The sequence below is a fragment of the Sardina pilchardus genome, chromosome 5 (assembly GCF_963854185.1).
Source record: "Sardina pilchardus chromosome 5, fSarPil1.1, whole genome shotgun sequence".
NCBI lineage: Eukaryota > Metazoa > Chordata > Actinopteri > Clupeiformes > Clupeidae > Sardina > Sardina pilchardus.
Genome location: NC_084998.1, coordinates 19,728,014 through 19,744,221, shown reverse-complemented (window position 1 = coordinate 19,744,221; position 16,208 = coordinate 19,728,014). Strand labels below are relative to the sequence as shown.

The window sequence follows — 16,208 nt, the reverse complement described above, 5'->3', positions numbered from 1 at the left end:
ACCTGTGTGTGTGTGTGTGTGTGTGTGTGTATGTGTGTGTGTGTGTGTGTGTGTGTGTGTGTGTGTGTGTGTGTGTGTGTGTGTGTGTGTGTGTGTGTGTGCGTGTGTGTGTGTGTGTGTGTGCGTGCGTGCGTGATATAGAGAGTGCAAGAGGAAGAATGGGGGATGGTTTAATGCAACTTTTTTTTTTTAAACTTCCTCTTTTTTAACGAAGACTTTTTTAGAGTTCAGAAATGATCATGCTGTTCCAAAGTCTTACCACTTATATGAACTTAGCGCTTCCATGAAGCCAGCAACAGCTATTGTGACACCCCTACAGGTGTGAATTCACCTGGACACACATTTACTGTAAGTTAGAGGGTCAACAGACCATGAACAGGAAGCAGAAGGCGATGTTTATTCTGGTGTCATACAACTGACACACTCTTTCACATTTCCTGCTCAATCATTTGGGTGGGTATCATTTGATGGTAAGTTTTTACGGGGTTTTTATGTACTTACTTATGTCTGTATGCTTGTGTATTACAGGTGACTGGACATAACCTATTGATGATTACATACCTGCATTCAGAAAAGACGTTGTAATATTTTATATTAAAATCATTTGTCTGTGTCGCTGAAGGTTGCACTTTCAGTTCTTGAAATCCACTAAAGACTTAAACTACAGTATATGAATATTTTTTATGTTAAGGATGAGGTAAACTGACAACAATGTAACAATATAATGAGCTATATGGTGTCACAGATGAAAGGCATACCTTTAGACAATCAGTGTTTTATGAACAGTATATACTGTAGTTTGTCTATGTCATTGTTATAAGGTGGAACTTCTCTCCATTTTGTAAATTACATAACTATCATGCAAGTATATTTATGCTTGGCTGTGCTTCATGTTGTTGTCCCCCTCGCGGTATTTATGTTGGTGTCGGAATATGCTGAGTGAAGGCTTCCTGACCACACTGAAGTACAGGGGGGACAGTGTTGACTCCCCTGCAACCAAACAGCTCAAAAACAGTCCAACAGCACCCCCTGCTGAAACCTGTGTAGACAGCAGCTTTCCCCGGTCACCCCGAACTCCCAGGTCTACCAAAGGTGAGAAAATGAACTGAGATCCAGACTAATGCTGAAACCTAATTGGTCTGGGTAAAGACTGATACTTATTCTTCTGTGTTACTGAATGGCACAAATATTTATTCATATTCATTTATCATATGTGTGTTGCTAAAGATGCTGTTTTTAGGAACTTGATGTGAATAGGTGGGCTGTCCTATATGAAGTGTTCTGCTAGCCCAGGAACCTACAGTACTACAGGAAGGGAAGCGTGAGAGTGATGAAGTTGAATCACTCTCTCAGTGTATCAAACGTTCACATAAAGTGCCTTTGTTGACCATAGACAGTAGGGAAATGCATTGTCATTATAAATAATATGAAATATAAAGTCTTTAAAAGTGAAGTCTAATAATTGTTTCTCTTCAACCAGTGTAAAGGTGACAGAGGTTTATCAATCTTGTGTTCATCTTCATATGTGACCCTGTAAAGCGGAACCAGTCGTTTCGGTAAAATTTACTAAATTAAGTTATTGTGCTCACGTGAACGGGCATAAACTAAGCTTTCCAACGATATGTATATCGAGGGTATTACACAAACTATCGCTAAGATAACCGCATCCAAAATTGACATGGTTATCCTGTCACGATATGCCAGAGGAGGAGAAATCACCTTTTTAAGCGGCGCGTGCACAACGGGAATGACAGCAAATGTGTTGAATCTTCGCCGGGTTTAACAGTCAAAACTTATGTTTTTCCGTGAAATGCGTTCACGATATGAAACTGTAGACTGTATACAGTCGAATTATGCGAAAACGTGAAATTCAACATTTTAACCCGGAAGTTTGTTATTGTTGATTTTCTCAAAATAACGTTGTGCGCAAAACGACTGATTTCGCTTTGAATGGTCACATATGCAGATTGTATATTACTGCAACTTATACATAATAACATAAAGGGCTCTAATATAAATGGCAGGCAAAGTCTATCAGCATTTAAATAAACAAACTGATTAAGCTGGTATTCAAATCAACTTTAATTAGATTTAAAACTAACTCTGCACTTAGCTGATCATTCAAATCATGCAATTTAAATGTATGTCGGAAAGGTGTTAAACATTTTCAATTTTCCAATTTTCTGGAATTAATTCATGAATAAATATATAGATGTATATATATGTCATATATCATATGATGGTTCACCTGCTAGACTAGCAAAATTCTTGCAAAAGCATACCCTCGGCTGGTTTTCCCAGTTTATGATGGTAATTCAGCTGGTTTTGCTTATCGCACCAGCTCAAGCTGGTAGCTTCAGCTGGTGTTGCTGGTCTACATTGCTTGTTTAACTGGCCGTGCCAGCTTATGTTAGTCATTCTAACAAACCAGCATGACCATCTTACACCAACAATGTCAAGCTTGGTGAAGGTCACAACAGCATGTCCACCTGGAGGCCCAGCCAGCTACTGTACACCAACAAAGACCAGCAAGAGCTGGTAGAAAACCAGCAAAGACCAGCTACCAGCATAACATGGTTTCTAGCAGGGGTTTTTTTCAGCCTGGAACTTAATATGACATGATTTGCTATCATCTACTTAGCAACTGATCAGCCCCATCTTGGGTGAATGTGAAATACACTGTAGTGTATGACCGTTTTAACAGTTATCAGATCACTCTTCTGAGAGATGTGGCTTTTGTCAGTCTTAGATCTCTGAAAGTGTCTGTGTTGATCTGACCACAGTATCACTTCAGCTCTAATATAAACATGTACAGAGAGGTCTCACTGGGCTGTCACACAATGACAGTAGAAGTTATCTTCTCTGTGTCAGTTGTCTACTCTGATTGTGATCTGTTTAAGATCATTTTGTCTTTGTATTGTGTGTGTGTCTTGTGTGTGTCTGTTTTTTTTTCAGTTGGGAGAAAGACAGCTCCAGAGCAGTCCGATAAGACTCGGCTGATAAGAGTCCCGGGCTCTGCCAGCCGCTCGGTCCCCAGGAGCAGTGCAGACGAGTACTGGGGCCTGGAGCTCTACCGCTCCTGGTGCTGCCCCAGCCTGTGCAAGAACTACCCCGACCTGCAGCTGGGCGGGGACCATCTCGGAGACCGCAGCTCCCAAAGCCCGCAGTGGCTGGTGGTGCCGTCCAACGACGACGGCCCCCTGCTCATGTCCCAGGACCTGGGCGAGATGGAGGCGCTGCCGGGGCCTGAGGTGGCGAGGGAGCGCGGCGCGTGGCTGGGGAACCAGGCCCGGCACAACGACGACGGGTACATGGTGATGGAGACCAGCATGCAAGGGCTGGACTCCATCAGGAGCCAAGAGAGACCGTCCAACTCCATGCTGAACGGGTACCTGGAGACCAAGTGGCTGGAGGTGTACCGCCAGCACATGCAGGACACGCTGGCGCGCGGCAGGGCCTCCTTGAGCCCTGGCCTGGTGCCCGCCATGGTGCCAGGGGACCTGCCGGTGCCCGGCAGCCAGTGGATGGCACAGGAGGATGGAGCTGCCTGTAACTCCATTCACTACCTCAGCACCTGTAGCCTGCCGCCCAGCTCGCATTTCAGCTCTCCTGAGCTGAGGATATCCGCCTCTCGGCCCGACCAATAAAAACTGAACGGTCAGTTAACCATTAAAAATGTAATCTCTTCATCCTCAAGCCCCTGCCTGCCAAGCTCGACTTTTACTGTAGCTTGCTAAACCCAAACAGAACGGGTACATGGACAGCACTGAAGCAGCCATCTAGACTACACGGACAAATCGCTGTCACACCTGTGGAACAGTTTTAGCAAGGGGTTTGGGAAGGCTACTATTGAAATGCAATAGGCTACAGATTCTACCCTATAATAAATGTAATAAGTACAGTATCAAAACTATTTTTATTACTTCATCAAAGTAATGTAACATTAAATGTGATTACTTTTGATTAGTTTCTGATTGGTATAGTGGTAATGCACAACTACAGAAAAAAATATTTCGGAGGCCTAAAATTATGTGCTGCTAATTATTTGTGCTTTCTGCATAATCAATTAAATATGTGGTTGTGAATGTGTCAATGGGTATGTCCAGTATGTGCATGTTGATGGGCTCTGTTCCCATAGCCAAATCACTGGCACTTAGTCCGTGCCCTTCTGCATAGATATTGTGCCAAGCACACAGCGCTACCTGCTGTTAGGGCACAGGACCTGCAGGATTAGTGTGAGCATGTGGTGTGTGTGTGTGTGTGTGTGTGTGTGTGTGTGTGTTGGGGGGGGGGGTGTTTGTGTGTACAGTGCATGTGAGAGTCCTATGTGTATGCATCAGAGTCACTGTAACAGCTTGTGAGAAATGCACTGTTTCACACATACATCCACCACTGGCACTTACATGGGCAATTAAGCCTGGCATCAGTTGAGGAGTGTGAATCTCTCTCTCTCTCTCTCTCTCTCTCTCTCTCTCTCTCACTCTCTCATTCTCTCTCTCACTCTCACTCTGTCTCTCTCTCTCTCACTCACTCACTCACTCACTCACACACACACACACACACACACACACACACACACACACACACACACACACACACACACACACACACATACATCTCTCTCTCTCCCTCTCTCTCTCCCTCTCTCTCTCCCTCTCTCTAAGATGGTCAGGTCCCTCCATAGTAATTTAGAGTGGTGACACATTCATCCTTCGCTATCGACGACCTGCTTTTCATTGAGCACCTCATGACAGTTACCTCACGCTGAAGAACTGCCATTGGATAAATACGCCGATCCATACTTTTCCAGCTCTAACTTATATTGGCTAAAAATTACGTCAGTGAGCGACCAAATGGGCACGCTCAGAGCATCAGGACGTACAGCTGAGAAACGTTGCACGTAGCTGACGTGATACAGAATTGGAAGATTCCAGCACCTTTGTTGAATTGTAACCTAAATGTAAAAGCATAGAAGATTTTTTAATAGGGTTAGTCGAGAAGCTGATATTTAGACAAAACGTGACACATCTCTACATCTCACTGAAGACGAACGCGTGGACCATGTGATTGCACCGCATCGCTGAAGCAAGTCTCTGGTTCTTCTCGGTGGGCTACAGAGAGCTAGGGAGAGAGAGAGGGAGGGAGAGAGCGAGGGAGAGGGAGTGAGAGGTAGAGATGGAGGGGGGCGGGGTGGAGAGACGTATGTGAGCGCGCGTGGACCCCACCGTCGCAGTCCTTCCCGAGGATGTATCCAGCAGCCATGGTCCTGCCGCGCGCCCTGCGTCTGTGTGTGAGTGACAGGATCCCGTGGTCATTCATATAATATTTTGATATCCAAGATCGGATGGTTCATCTCCTCAGCGCGGATCTGATCCGGAGGACATACGGACATCAACAATGGCTTTGGTAATGGAACCCATCAGTAAATGGACTCCCAAGCAAGTGCTGGATTGGATGAAAGGTATTCATAGAATGTGCAACACTCTCTCTCTCACACACACACACACACACACACACACACGCACACGCACACGCACACGCACGCACGCACGCACATACACACATGGATGCATTTTCTTCTTATTCTAGAGGTAGACAGCGGAAATTCATTTGAGATTGCAGGTTGCCAATCTGAATTCTTAAGGAATGCCGAGCATATTTAGGGAGGCCATGTTGCTGAGTTCAATGAATATTGATCGCATGTTTGCCATTTTGCGCCTCGGCTTCCGAGGAACGCCATGGTGTATGATCAGCGCGTCGTCAGTGAGAAGGTGATAATGTGCGAGACGTGTGATCAAAGATGTGCAACAATCAGTGACCTCAGTGCTTCACATTTTAGATGACTTCATACTGCCTCTCTCTCTCTCTCTCTCTCTCTCTCTGAATCTCCGTTACAACACACACACATACACACACACACACACACACACACACACACACACACACACACACACACACACACACACACACTGCATTCATTGTTTTCCCTCAGCTTGTCTGAGATATAATGTAGCATGCCGTCTGATGTAGGCCCACCATAGAACAGCTGCAAGCAAATGGCTTTTGAGAGGTTTGGAGATGTGTGCAGTGCTGTGCTGTGCTGTGCTGTGCTGCTGAAGATGGTGTTCGCCGTGCTACAGGAGTGATGGTGATGAGAGGGATCATGAAGCTCTCACAGCTTCACCTAGACATTCCCATGCTGGGGCGCCGCTCCATGGGGACGTTATACCGCATGGCATGTCGGGCGGCGGTGTAGAATGTGTTGTCCGCTGTCATGACACTCTTGAATCTTTCATTAGATGACACGCAGTGGTCTCTAAACTCCGGTCCTGAGACGGGAATATGTGGTCCTCCTCGTGTGCACGTTTGTGGTAGAGAGCCTGGCAAACCACCAGAGGCGCAAACTAGGCAGGAGGTGAGTGTAGGGGGAGGTGGGGGGGTGGGGGACTTCAGGGCCACTTCATACAAGATGTCTGCTGTCAAATAACTCATCAGGGGTCACCCAAACTTCTTGCATATTTGATCAGAGGACATCACAGTCCAGGGATCCTTCGCTAGCTCTCTCTCTCTGAGCAAGTTGCCTGGTTCTTGTCAGACTCGTCCCGATAACACAGTGGGTAGTCTTCCTAATGGCTGACAGATCAGTTCACTATTATGGAAATATTCTCTTTTTCTGTCCTAATCACAGCAATGTGACATTATTCTGTGGCGTTTGAACATAATCTCCAAGTTAAGTACATCTGACAACATATTTTCCTGGGAGAGGCCTCGCTTCAAAGTGAATCACTGTAGTGAATCCGTTTTTTTTTGTTATAGCCTCCGTTATCACATTATTGCAGAATGTTCACACATCACAATTCACATCACATGTCAATCTTCAGCAGTGCTGTCAGTTTGTGTTTCCTGCCGTTATTGCTGCTAACACACTCATGGCTTCACCTGAGTCCCACTGCAGCCTAATGGAAGGGTCACCCCGGTATTCTCACCCTATACATCGATGGCACTGTCATAATGGTGGCACTGACCTGTGTTCAGCCAAAGAACCACATTGATTGTTGGAAAAAGGACATTTTGGGTGTTTTCCCCCAAACACGTCTGCATCTCCTAAAGGCGACATCCATGGCTCTGTAAGCCGCTGTTTTACATATTATAACCAATCTGTTTATATGAGGGTGTTTGACAACAGTAAAACATTATTTTGTCAGAAGAAGATAAATTTTTTAGTGAAGGGAAGCTGCATCATGGACAACTATTGCCCAAAGGCTGCAGCACAAAAGTTTTTCCTAGTGGTTTTGATTTTTCATATAGTAAAGTCCTATATTCATTATAGAAGCCATATTTTTAAGCAGGCAATGAAACTCCTTAACCTTTAAAAGGCCTATACATTTAGCAATAGTGGCTTTGCTCTGCATCCTGTGTGTTTCAGCAGTCCAGTGGTGAGAATTCCATTGATCTTTCCTCAACATCTCCTCCATGGGGTCTGCACTCTGCAGATTATCATATGTATATACAGATGAGAAAACTGTTAAAGGGATATTCCGACATTTTTGGAAATACGATCATTTTCCACCTCCCCTCGAGCAAAACAATTGATATTTACCTTTTTCCCGTTCATCCAGCTATTCTGTGAGTCTGGCAATTCAACTTTTAGCTTTAGCCTAGCATAGGTCTTTGAAACGGATTAGACCAGTAGCATCTCGCCTGCTAGCATCATGTTTAAAAGTGAAGTAAGATTTACGGTATGCCCATTTAAAACGTGTCTCTTCTCAAGTTAGAAAGTGCAATAAGGCCAACTGAAAATGAAACCTGGCGTTTTTCTAGGCTGATTTGACATGGAACTACACTCTCATCTGGCGTAATAATCAAGGCAACTTGCAGCTTCTGAAAATAGTCCCCATAGACAACAAGCAGTAGTAGTGCCTGATATCACTTCGCCCATGGTACGTTTGCAACTTGCCTTGACTATTACGCCAGATGAGAGTGTAGTTCCATGTCAAATCAGCCTAGAAGAATGCCAGGTTTCATTTTCAGTTGGTCTTATTGCACTTTCTAACTTCAGAAGCGACACGTTTTAAATGGGAAAATTACCTGAAATCTTAGTCACTTTTAAACATGATGCTAGCAGGCGAGATAGATAGATAGATACTGTAGATAGATAGATACTTTATTGATCCCCAAGGGGAAATTCAAGCTTTTTTTTTTGTTTTTTTTTTTTGCTGCTACTGGTCTAATCCGATTCAATGATCTATGCTAGGCTGAAGCTAAAAGTTTTATCGCCAGACTCACAGAATGGCTGGATGAACGGGAAAAAGGTAGATATCAATTGTTTTGCTCGAGGGGAGATGGAAAATGCTTGTTTCCAAAAATGGCGGAATATCCCTTTAAGTGAGCAGTTACCTATCCAACTGACACATGCTGTAGTGTTTGGGAGGAAATGTTGAAACAGTGTGTAGATTAAGAAGCCTACAAGGCAGCTGAAAAAGTTATTAAAAACTGCCATTAATACAACCAATACCCATTACAGATGTTACAGTAGATCAGAGAGTAGAGTAGAGTTAGCGGAGTAGGTGATTTTATAGGCAATAAATTGCTTGACTGTCTGGAAACGGAATAAGATATGCCCTCCAAAATGTTTCTTTGGGGGAAAAACACACAGACAGGCATTTCATTGACTCCTTTTTGTGTCTTGTTCACACAATGTCAAAGGACAATGTCCATACTGTCAACACTTTTGAAACATTTAACATTACCCTTATTTACTGACTTAGTTCATCATGTAGATCTCCAATCAGGCACTTCAAGAGTTAATGAGATAAGGATACCTCAACATGCTAAAATTGCTAACAAGCTCTGTGCAGTGAAAGCCAATGACAATAGTTTTATTTTCAATTACATTCCTGTAGTTTTGCATTATTGCACAGAGTCACTGCATTCTGAAATATTCCAAGAGAACGCTGTCATATTGCGTTAGGAGTATTGCAATAGGATTTTTCATGAATCGAGAGCAAAATGTGTGTTTTTTATTGTCTGGTATAAATATGTAATGCTTAACGGTCACAGTGCCTGTAATTCTAAGGAAACTTCTGAGAGAGTTCTGAGATTTAATCGTAGCAGCAGAAGCCATACATATCAGTGTTGCAGAAAACATGATTTATAGAAATCTACTTGGAACAGGCATTAATATGTCTGGTTTGCCCGCCCAAGTGAAGCCTAGGAAATGCAATAAGGATATGGAGTACTTGTTGTTCACAGATACAAACTTGAGTTATGTTGCCTTAAATTGCCACTGGTGAAACGGCTGTCAGCACAGCAGTAAAATGGATGAAGTAGATTAGTATCTGTTTCAACTGACATTTTAATGGAAAATATGGACATTTGGACAGTTGTGTTTATTATTTCTTGAAAACATGACACAATGCGCTTGTACAGTAAGCGGTGTACAGTAAACAGTGCTGAGCAATGTAGAATAACGTTTCAGTATCGCATATTTCTGTTAAATAATGAAGTGAAACACAAAACGTTTCTCTCATTTCTCTGCAAGCCTTCACACAATGTTAAGCTCATCCAAAAGGTGCCGCACAGTTCGAGAACTGTTAGGATACTGTTTGGATAAGCCCTATAGACTGAAAAGAGCATGCTCATGTGTGGTGTACAGTATGCAAAATTGATCCAAACTTTTATCAGAAACTGAGAGGCATCAGTAATCCAGGAATGGCAGTAATTGTTGACATTGATTTTACTTGGTCTGCAAGGATTGTATTCCAGAGTGACCGTCATGACTGCCAAGCAGCATGGTATGGCATTTTATAGATCACAGGTGTCCAGGATCAGATTGTCAAGTATTCAGCATGTGACACCACTTGATTCAGCTTGAAGCAAAACTGTTTTGGACAGATGTTTAACATAATGGACTTTAAAAAAATATATATATATTGTTTGAGTAGAAGATTTGGCAATACAATTAGGCATGCACACCTTGAGCGCAAAAAGGGAAAGGTTTAGTCTACAGGGAGCAAAATTGGTAGGCTGGGTAAACCCTGCCTGATCTGCCGGTGAATTTGGATTTCGCCCAGCAGCTCAGGCTGGAAACTTGCACATCTATCTCTCCTGCTTCCTGTCCACATCTTCTGGGTCCAATCACAAACTATCTTGTCCAAAAGACGCACCTGGATCGTTGGTCTGACTGGTTGAAGGACTATCCAAAAGCATACAGAGTCATTTGAACTATGCCCATTGATCATGCCTCTTGTGCAGTAGAAATAAAGCGCAGACTCCCCAGACTAATGTTCAATCTTAAAAGATTGAGTTTTGTGTGGTGATAGCCAGACTTCAAAATTGGAGGAAAAAATAACAAAAAAACATTGGACATTTTGGTTCATCCATCTGCACTACTAAAAGCAATGATAGTGATTTGTATAGGGCCGTTTATGACAAGTCTTTGTAATCATGCTGCATTTTAAAAAATCTTAAGAGGTGTTGTTGTAAGGTGACATGCCTAGCTGCAGACTCTATAAATACACAGAGGGAATAGATGTCTTTCTTAATCTTTCCCATGCTGACGAGAGCTCGTAGAGGAGAAGGGACATGATGTGGCCAGATGCACTTAAAAGGTTCTAACGTGGATATTTTGGATAGGTTGCGAGTGCGTTGGCCTGAAGCAGCAGCTGTTTTCAGGAGCCCCATCTGAGCCCTGATAAACAGCAGCAACTCCAGTTCCTGAGGCACGATGAGTGTATGTGAGTGTGTGTGTGTGTGTCCGTGTGTGTGTGTGTGTGTGTGTGGAAGGCGTGTGCAGAGAGGAGATGCGCCTCCGAGCCGAGCCACGCGAGCAGCACGCAGGGCTGATGGGCGTGCCATGCGCTTGCGCTTGCACTTGGCCAGGTGCCTGCTGCTCGCCTGCTCTGTGAGCTGCACACAGATAAACACTGAAATGGAGCGAGAGGGAAAACTGCGAGTCTCGGCAGAGGAGAGCGAGTGGAGAGCGAGCGGTCGGGCCAAGAACTCGGCACAATGCACAAGTCTCCTCGCAGTAGAAGCTGCTGCCAGTGTGATAACGCTGTGACAGATTCTAGCGAAGCTGCATGTTTTAGCACAAGAGTTACCAGCTCAACTCTCATTTCCGTCAACACTGATTATCATCAATGCCAAAACCAACCAAGGGCAATGCTTTACCATATCTCAACTCATGTTTTTTAAGTCCCTTGGTCTGAAAGTTTCCAGTTGAGAGTAGCTTTCAGGCAGATTTGTTGCCATCCAGTGAGTTGAAGTCCATGGCGTTGCAGATGATGACAAAGACGAGGAGTATTCACATGAGATGTGTCTGTAACCGTGATGACTAGAACAGGGGAGAGTTGAGATGTGCATTTCATTGTTTTCTGTTAGAAGCTACTCTTTGACCATAACTGTTCTTGTATGTATACCTCATTTTGAGTATGTGTCTCCGCACTTAACCAATGACTAATGACTAATATCCTATTGAAAACCTGTTGAACATTTCTATATCATATATGAAGTAAAATGTATGGGATGGGAATGCCTACAGGGGCACGTTCTCTTAGGGATGACAAGAAGTAAAAGGTGGTATTGTTTTGTTGTTGTTGTTGTTGTTGTTGCTGGATTGAAGGGAGTTTGGAGTGAAACCTAGCCAGATCCCATTTGAACGCAGGATCTATAAACCTGCCACCCCGTCCCTTGCAAGTACTTTATTATTTTTGTTCTATCACATTTTCTTCAAGTTATTTTTCGCATATTTTTAATTTTTTTACAATAACATACAGTATATAGCATGCTGTATTGCTTAAGCAACAAAACAAACAACTGTAAGCTGTTTACTGGAGCATTTCTATTTTGGAGTTTCACATAAGATAAAGATAGTATCACAGTGTTTTGTCTAAATCATGTCAGTGTGTTGTTGCTGATGTGAAAGAGTCATTTAAATGGTGCGTCTGTTTTGTGTGTTTTGGAAAAAGACTGTGTTGTGTCAACTGCAGAGTTTCACTTTGACATAGATGTGAGTTAAGCTTACTGTATTTCTCTGCAGGTGTAATGTCTTATTTGGCTTGTCTGTAGAGGATTTGATATGAGTGTAGGCAAAAACTGTGAAATGAGTCAGTTTGGTTACTGTATGTACTGTAATGTTTCCAAAACATGCAGCACTGCTGAAAATGGGGCATGGACATGTTGTGCTTGACAGATTTTTTAGCAGAGTGCTTGAATTGAGTTTGCTTTTATCCTTTAGGTAGCTATAAATATAATTGACCAGCACAAATGTGTTCTGTAATATAATGCAGGGGTCCGTGCTGGTGTTTAGTGAACTTGTAATATCATGAGCAAGAAGTTACAAGCATAAATTAACATAATAATCTGCAAAAATAGCATACGTCAGCTATCTACAACTGCTTATCATAACTGAGGGATGTTAATGAACCATGTGGCACTGTACATTTCTCCATCTTAGCAAAAGCAAGTCAGCTAATTGGTTTGTTTACAGTGAAAGCTTGAGAAGCATGGAAGAAGTGTCTCAGCAAGCCAGGGTGTTTAAACAGAGAAGCTCAGGGTCATCTGTGATTGGGCTGGCTGGAAGGGAGGGGTGGAACCTAGGGAGGAATGGCATACTTTCATCTTCTTGCTTGATGTGTATTTAAGGAGACTACAATAAGAGCATTCCTTTAACAAGCGTTATTATTCCCATCCTATTCATGTGTCGCACACACATAAACAACATGCCTGCATACTTTTTTCTCTTAATTTATTAATACAGCTGTAGAAACCATAACTTATGCTTGTTCTATATGTGGACATTACAGACCAAGATGTCAATGTAAATTGTTTGACACAATGAATCTATTTCTATCCCCCCCCCCCCTTTTTTACTGAATAGTGCTGCTTAAATGATAACCTGTGCATTTCATACTCATTTTCATACACACACTCTTCATAGTCCTCACATTCACGTGTACACAGTCCAGACTTCCTCTTACTGTAACAACACACACTCTTCATAGTCCAGAAGTCCCCATACACACTCCTGTTTTCCTGCTCCTTGTAGTCCGCATGCCCCCATACATACACACACTCCTCATAGTACAAACACATTTCTATAGTCCAGACGTCCCTGTAGATACACACACTTGTGGTGGTGTGTGTATACATTTCATGTATACACACACCCATCATAGTCTAGATGTCTCTGTACCCACACACTCTCACCTCCCCAAGTCCCCATACAAACACAAAGCTTTGTTCTCACACTAATGTTGGTCCTCATAACCCCTAGTCCCCACATATACTCTTCATAGTCATCACGTTCACGTATACACAGACTCCTCATAGTCCTCATGCCCCCACATATACACACACACACACCCTCACTCATGACTCCACATATAGCCTACTCTTCACACTCTGATTTGTAAATACACTTGATAACACATTCCTGGACATTCCTGGACACACATTTGTCCTCACATAACTGTATATGCATATACACACTGTCATTGTAGTTCACACATCCAAATACATATACACTCTTCATAGTTATCATGACCCCATATATACACAAACTCCTGGTTTCACACTTTTCAAAGTCATCATGACTCCATACACATATACACTCCTCATGGTTCTCATGTCTCTATACATACACACATACACTCCACGTAGTCAAAACACTCTCCTGTTCGTCCTCTCGTCCTCATACAAACACTCACCCCTGTTTCCACGCTCCTGCCCCTCCTCACGCTCCTTACTCGAGTCACACTCTTCCACTCACACGGCTCATCTAGAGCAAGGCCTTACCTTCTGGTCTCCCAGCAACCGTTGCCAAGCAGCGCGCATTGCTGAAGCATGGGGAACAGAATGGAAACCCCACAAGCGTTTAATTTGAAGGACATCCTCCGGCTCGGCCATACACACGTACACAAATCCATGAGCGATTCGTGCAACACATCGCAGTGGTAGGTTCAAATTTGCGAATCGATATTGTGCAGATGTCATTTATGAAAATAATTCAAATCAGAAATGTAACCGTCAAATTCTGAAATTCTGAGTAGCTGATGCTCATTGTGATGGTCAAAAATACAATCTCCTGATATTGGCAACCACGTCTGTGACTAAAGGAGCTCTAGCCTATATGAGCTGTGGCCATCAGTGGGTCTCAGATGTGGTAGAAATGACTATGCCAAATTACAGTAGACCACCAAAGTCCTTATTTTCACCTCCACACAAAGAGGGAAGAATTGCTTGCCATTTCATCTGTGCCATTTGGAGCTGCTACGCTCAGTATTACAGATACATCACGTGCCCCTGTTTGTGTTCGAGATAAAGCCTAGATTGGATGCTTGACTGAGGACAGTACTGAAGTGTTATCTGCTGAAGCTCCTTGCCGGTCTTCTGTCATACCTGTGTGTGTTGAGATAAAAGTGAGATTTTGTGGTCCTGTAAAACGTAATGGTGCCTCAAGGACATCATCTGTTTTTGTTTCTACCGATGGTCTTCTGGTATCTGACTACAGTTTTGGGAATCTGAATAATAGTGTTTTGAAATGCAGATGCAAGAATGGTCAAGTTTAAAAACAGAGAGATCTTTTCCTCTACTATCTGTCTGGTTTATTAGTTTGCATGTGCGTGTGTGGGGCTTTGGGTAACCTGAAAAACACTATATACGTAAAACCTATGTATTATTATTATTATTATTATTATTATTATTATTTTGGATGTGTGTTTGTATGTTCATTCAATTCATGGCATTTTAGAATCTTAAATTGTTGCAGAACAGAATCTTCTAGAATGTTAGAATGTTCAAAACTCCCCTGCTGAAGGATCCTTAAGATCACATAAAAACATGAATGTGTGACGACAGACAACATGTGCTTGGGTAAACCGCATTCCTCATGCATCGATTGGCCGTGCTTAAGTTAGTGGGCAACTTTGAGGTTTTCCTTCTCGCCTCCTGTTTCCAAGGATCTTCAAGCACCAGCGTGAATTTCTAATACAGTAATGACTCAACTTGAAAGAGTGCTTCCCAGCTAACCTCAGCTATCTGAACTGATACAGTGCTCTGTGCTGTCTGGAGTGACGTCAGTCATTTAGAGGTCACTGTTACAGTAGAAGCTATTACAGTTAATTGCCTTATGGAAAATAGTCTGAAGTGTAATTTTACTGTGTGTATTCATTCAATTGCAGAAGCATTATGATCTTATCTGCCATTTTCTAAGAAAAAGCAGAAGTCAAGTATCTCTAACCTAGTCTGGCTATCACCATACTAAGCTCAATCTTTTAAGATTGAACATTAGTCTGGGGAGTCTGCGCTTTATTTCTACTGCACCAGAAGCGTGATCAGTGGGCATAGTTCAAATAACTCTGTATGCTTTTGGATAGTCCTTCAACCAATCAGACCAACGCTCCAGGTGTGCCTTTTGGATAAGCTAGTTTATGATTGGACCCAGAAGATGTGGACAGGAAGCAGGAGATGTGCAGGAGATGTGCAGGTTTCCAGCCTGAGCTGCAGGGCGAAATCCAAATCGCCGGCAGATCAGGCAGGGTTCACCCAGCCTATCCATGACCAGAAAAAGCACAGTGGATATTCTAATGTGACACTGAACATGAGACAAGCACAAAATCCCTGATGACATCCACACACTGATATTGCGTCATGCACTCAAGTCAGAGATGAGATCTAATCTGTTAGCATCAACTGATGCCACACAAGCCAAAAAGGTCCTCCTAACCCATGTGTGTGTGTGTGTGTGTGTGTGTGTTTCCGTGGCAGGGTTGGACGACTGTTTGCTCCAATACATCAAGACGTTTGAACGTGAGCGCATCAACGGGGAGCAGCTCTTGCACATCACCCACCAGGAGCTGGAGGAACTGGGGGTGACACGCATCGGACACCAGGAGCTCATCCTGGAGGCTGTGGACCTGCTCTGTGCTCTGGTGAGCGTGTGTGTGTGTGTGTGTGTGTGTGTGAGAGAGAGAGAGAGAGAGAAAAGAAATGTGTACGGATGTGTTTTTATCTTTGTGTGTTTGGGTGTGTGTTTGAGAGAGACAAAGAGAGAGAGAGAGACACACACACACACACACACAGAAACAGTGTTTGAATCTGTGAATGTGTGTGTGAGAGTGGGTGGATTGGTATGTGTGTGTGTGTGTGTGTGTGTGTGTGTGTGAGAGTGGGCGGGTGGGTGGATTGGTGTGTGTGTGTGTGTGTGG

At 43.3% G+C, this 16,208-nt stretch overlaps 2 protein-coding genes across 3 annotated transcripts in view; both read left to right on the top strand.

Moving 5' to 3' along the window:
• The first annotated feature begins 201 nt into the window (after positions 1-201).
• Positions 202-4,089, top strand: si:dkey-237j10.2 (uncharacterized protein LOC568721 homolog). 2 transcript variants are annotated; one of them, XM_062536866.1, is made up of 3 exons: positions 202-472; positions 925-1,092; positions 2,956-4,089. In XM_062536866.1, exons 2-3 carry the CDS (start codon positions 933-935, stop codon positions 3,645-3,647), a joined length of 852 nt encoding a protein of 283 aa, XP_062392850.1. In that variant the 5' UTR covers positions 202-472; positions 925-932; the 3' UTR covers positions 3,648-4,089. The 2 variants fall into 2 exon arrangements, with proteins under 2 accessions (XP_062392850.1, XP_062392849.1); XM_062536865.1 differs by lacking the exon at positions 202-472 and having other exon boundaries at positions 901-1,092.
• Positions 4,090-9,775: 5,686 nt separating this feature from the next.
• si:ch211-26b3.4 (connector enhancer of kinase suppressor of ras 2) overlaps positions 9,776-16,208 on the top strand; it is a 32,971-nt gene continuing 26,538 nt past the window's right edge. The window contains exons 1-2 of the mRNA XM_062537395.1: positions 9,776-9,794; positions 15,769-15,932. Of these exons, the coding sequence (XP_062393379.1) occupies positions 9,776-9,794; positions 15,769-15,932 (183 nt within the window). The remainder of the gene's footprint in view (positions 9,795-15,768; positions 15,933-16,208) is intronic.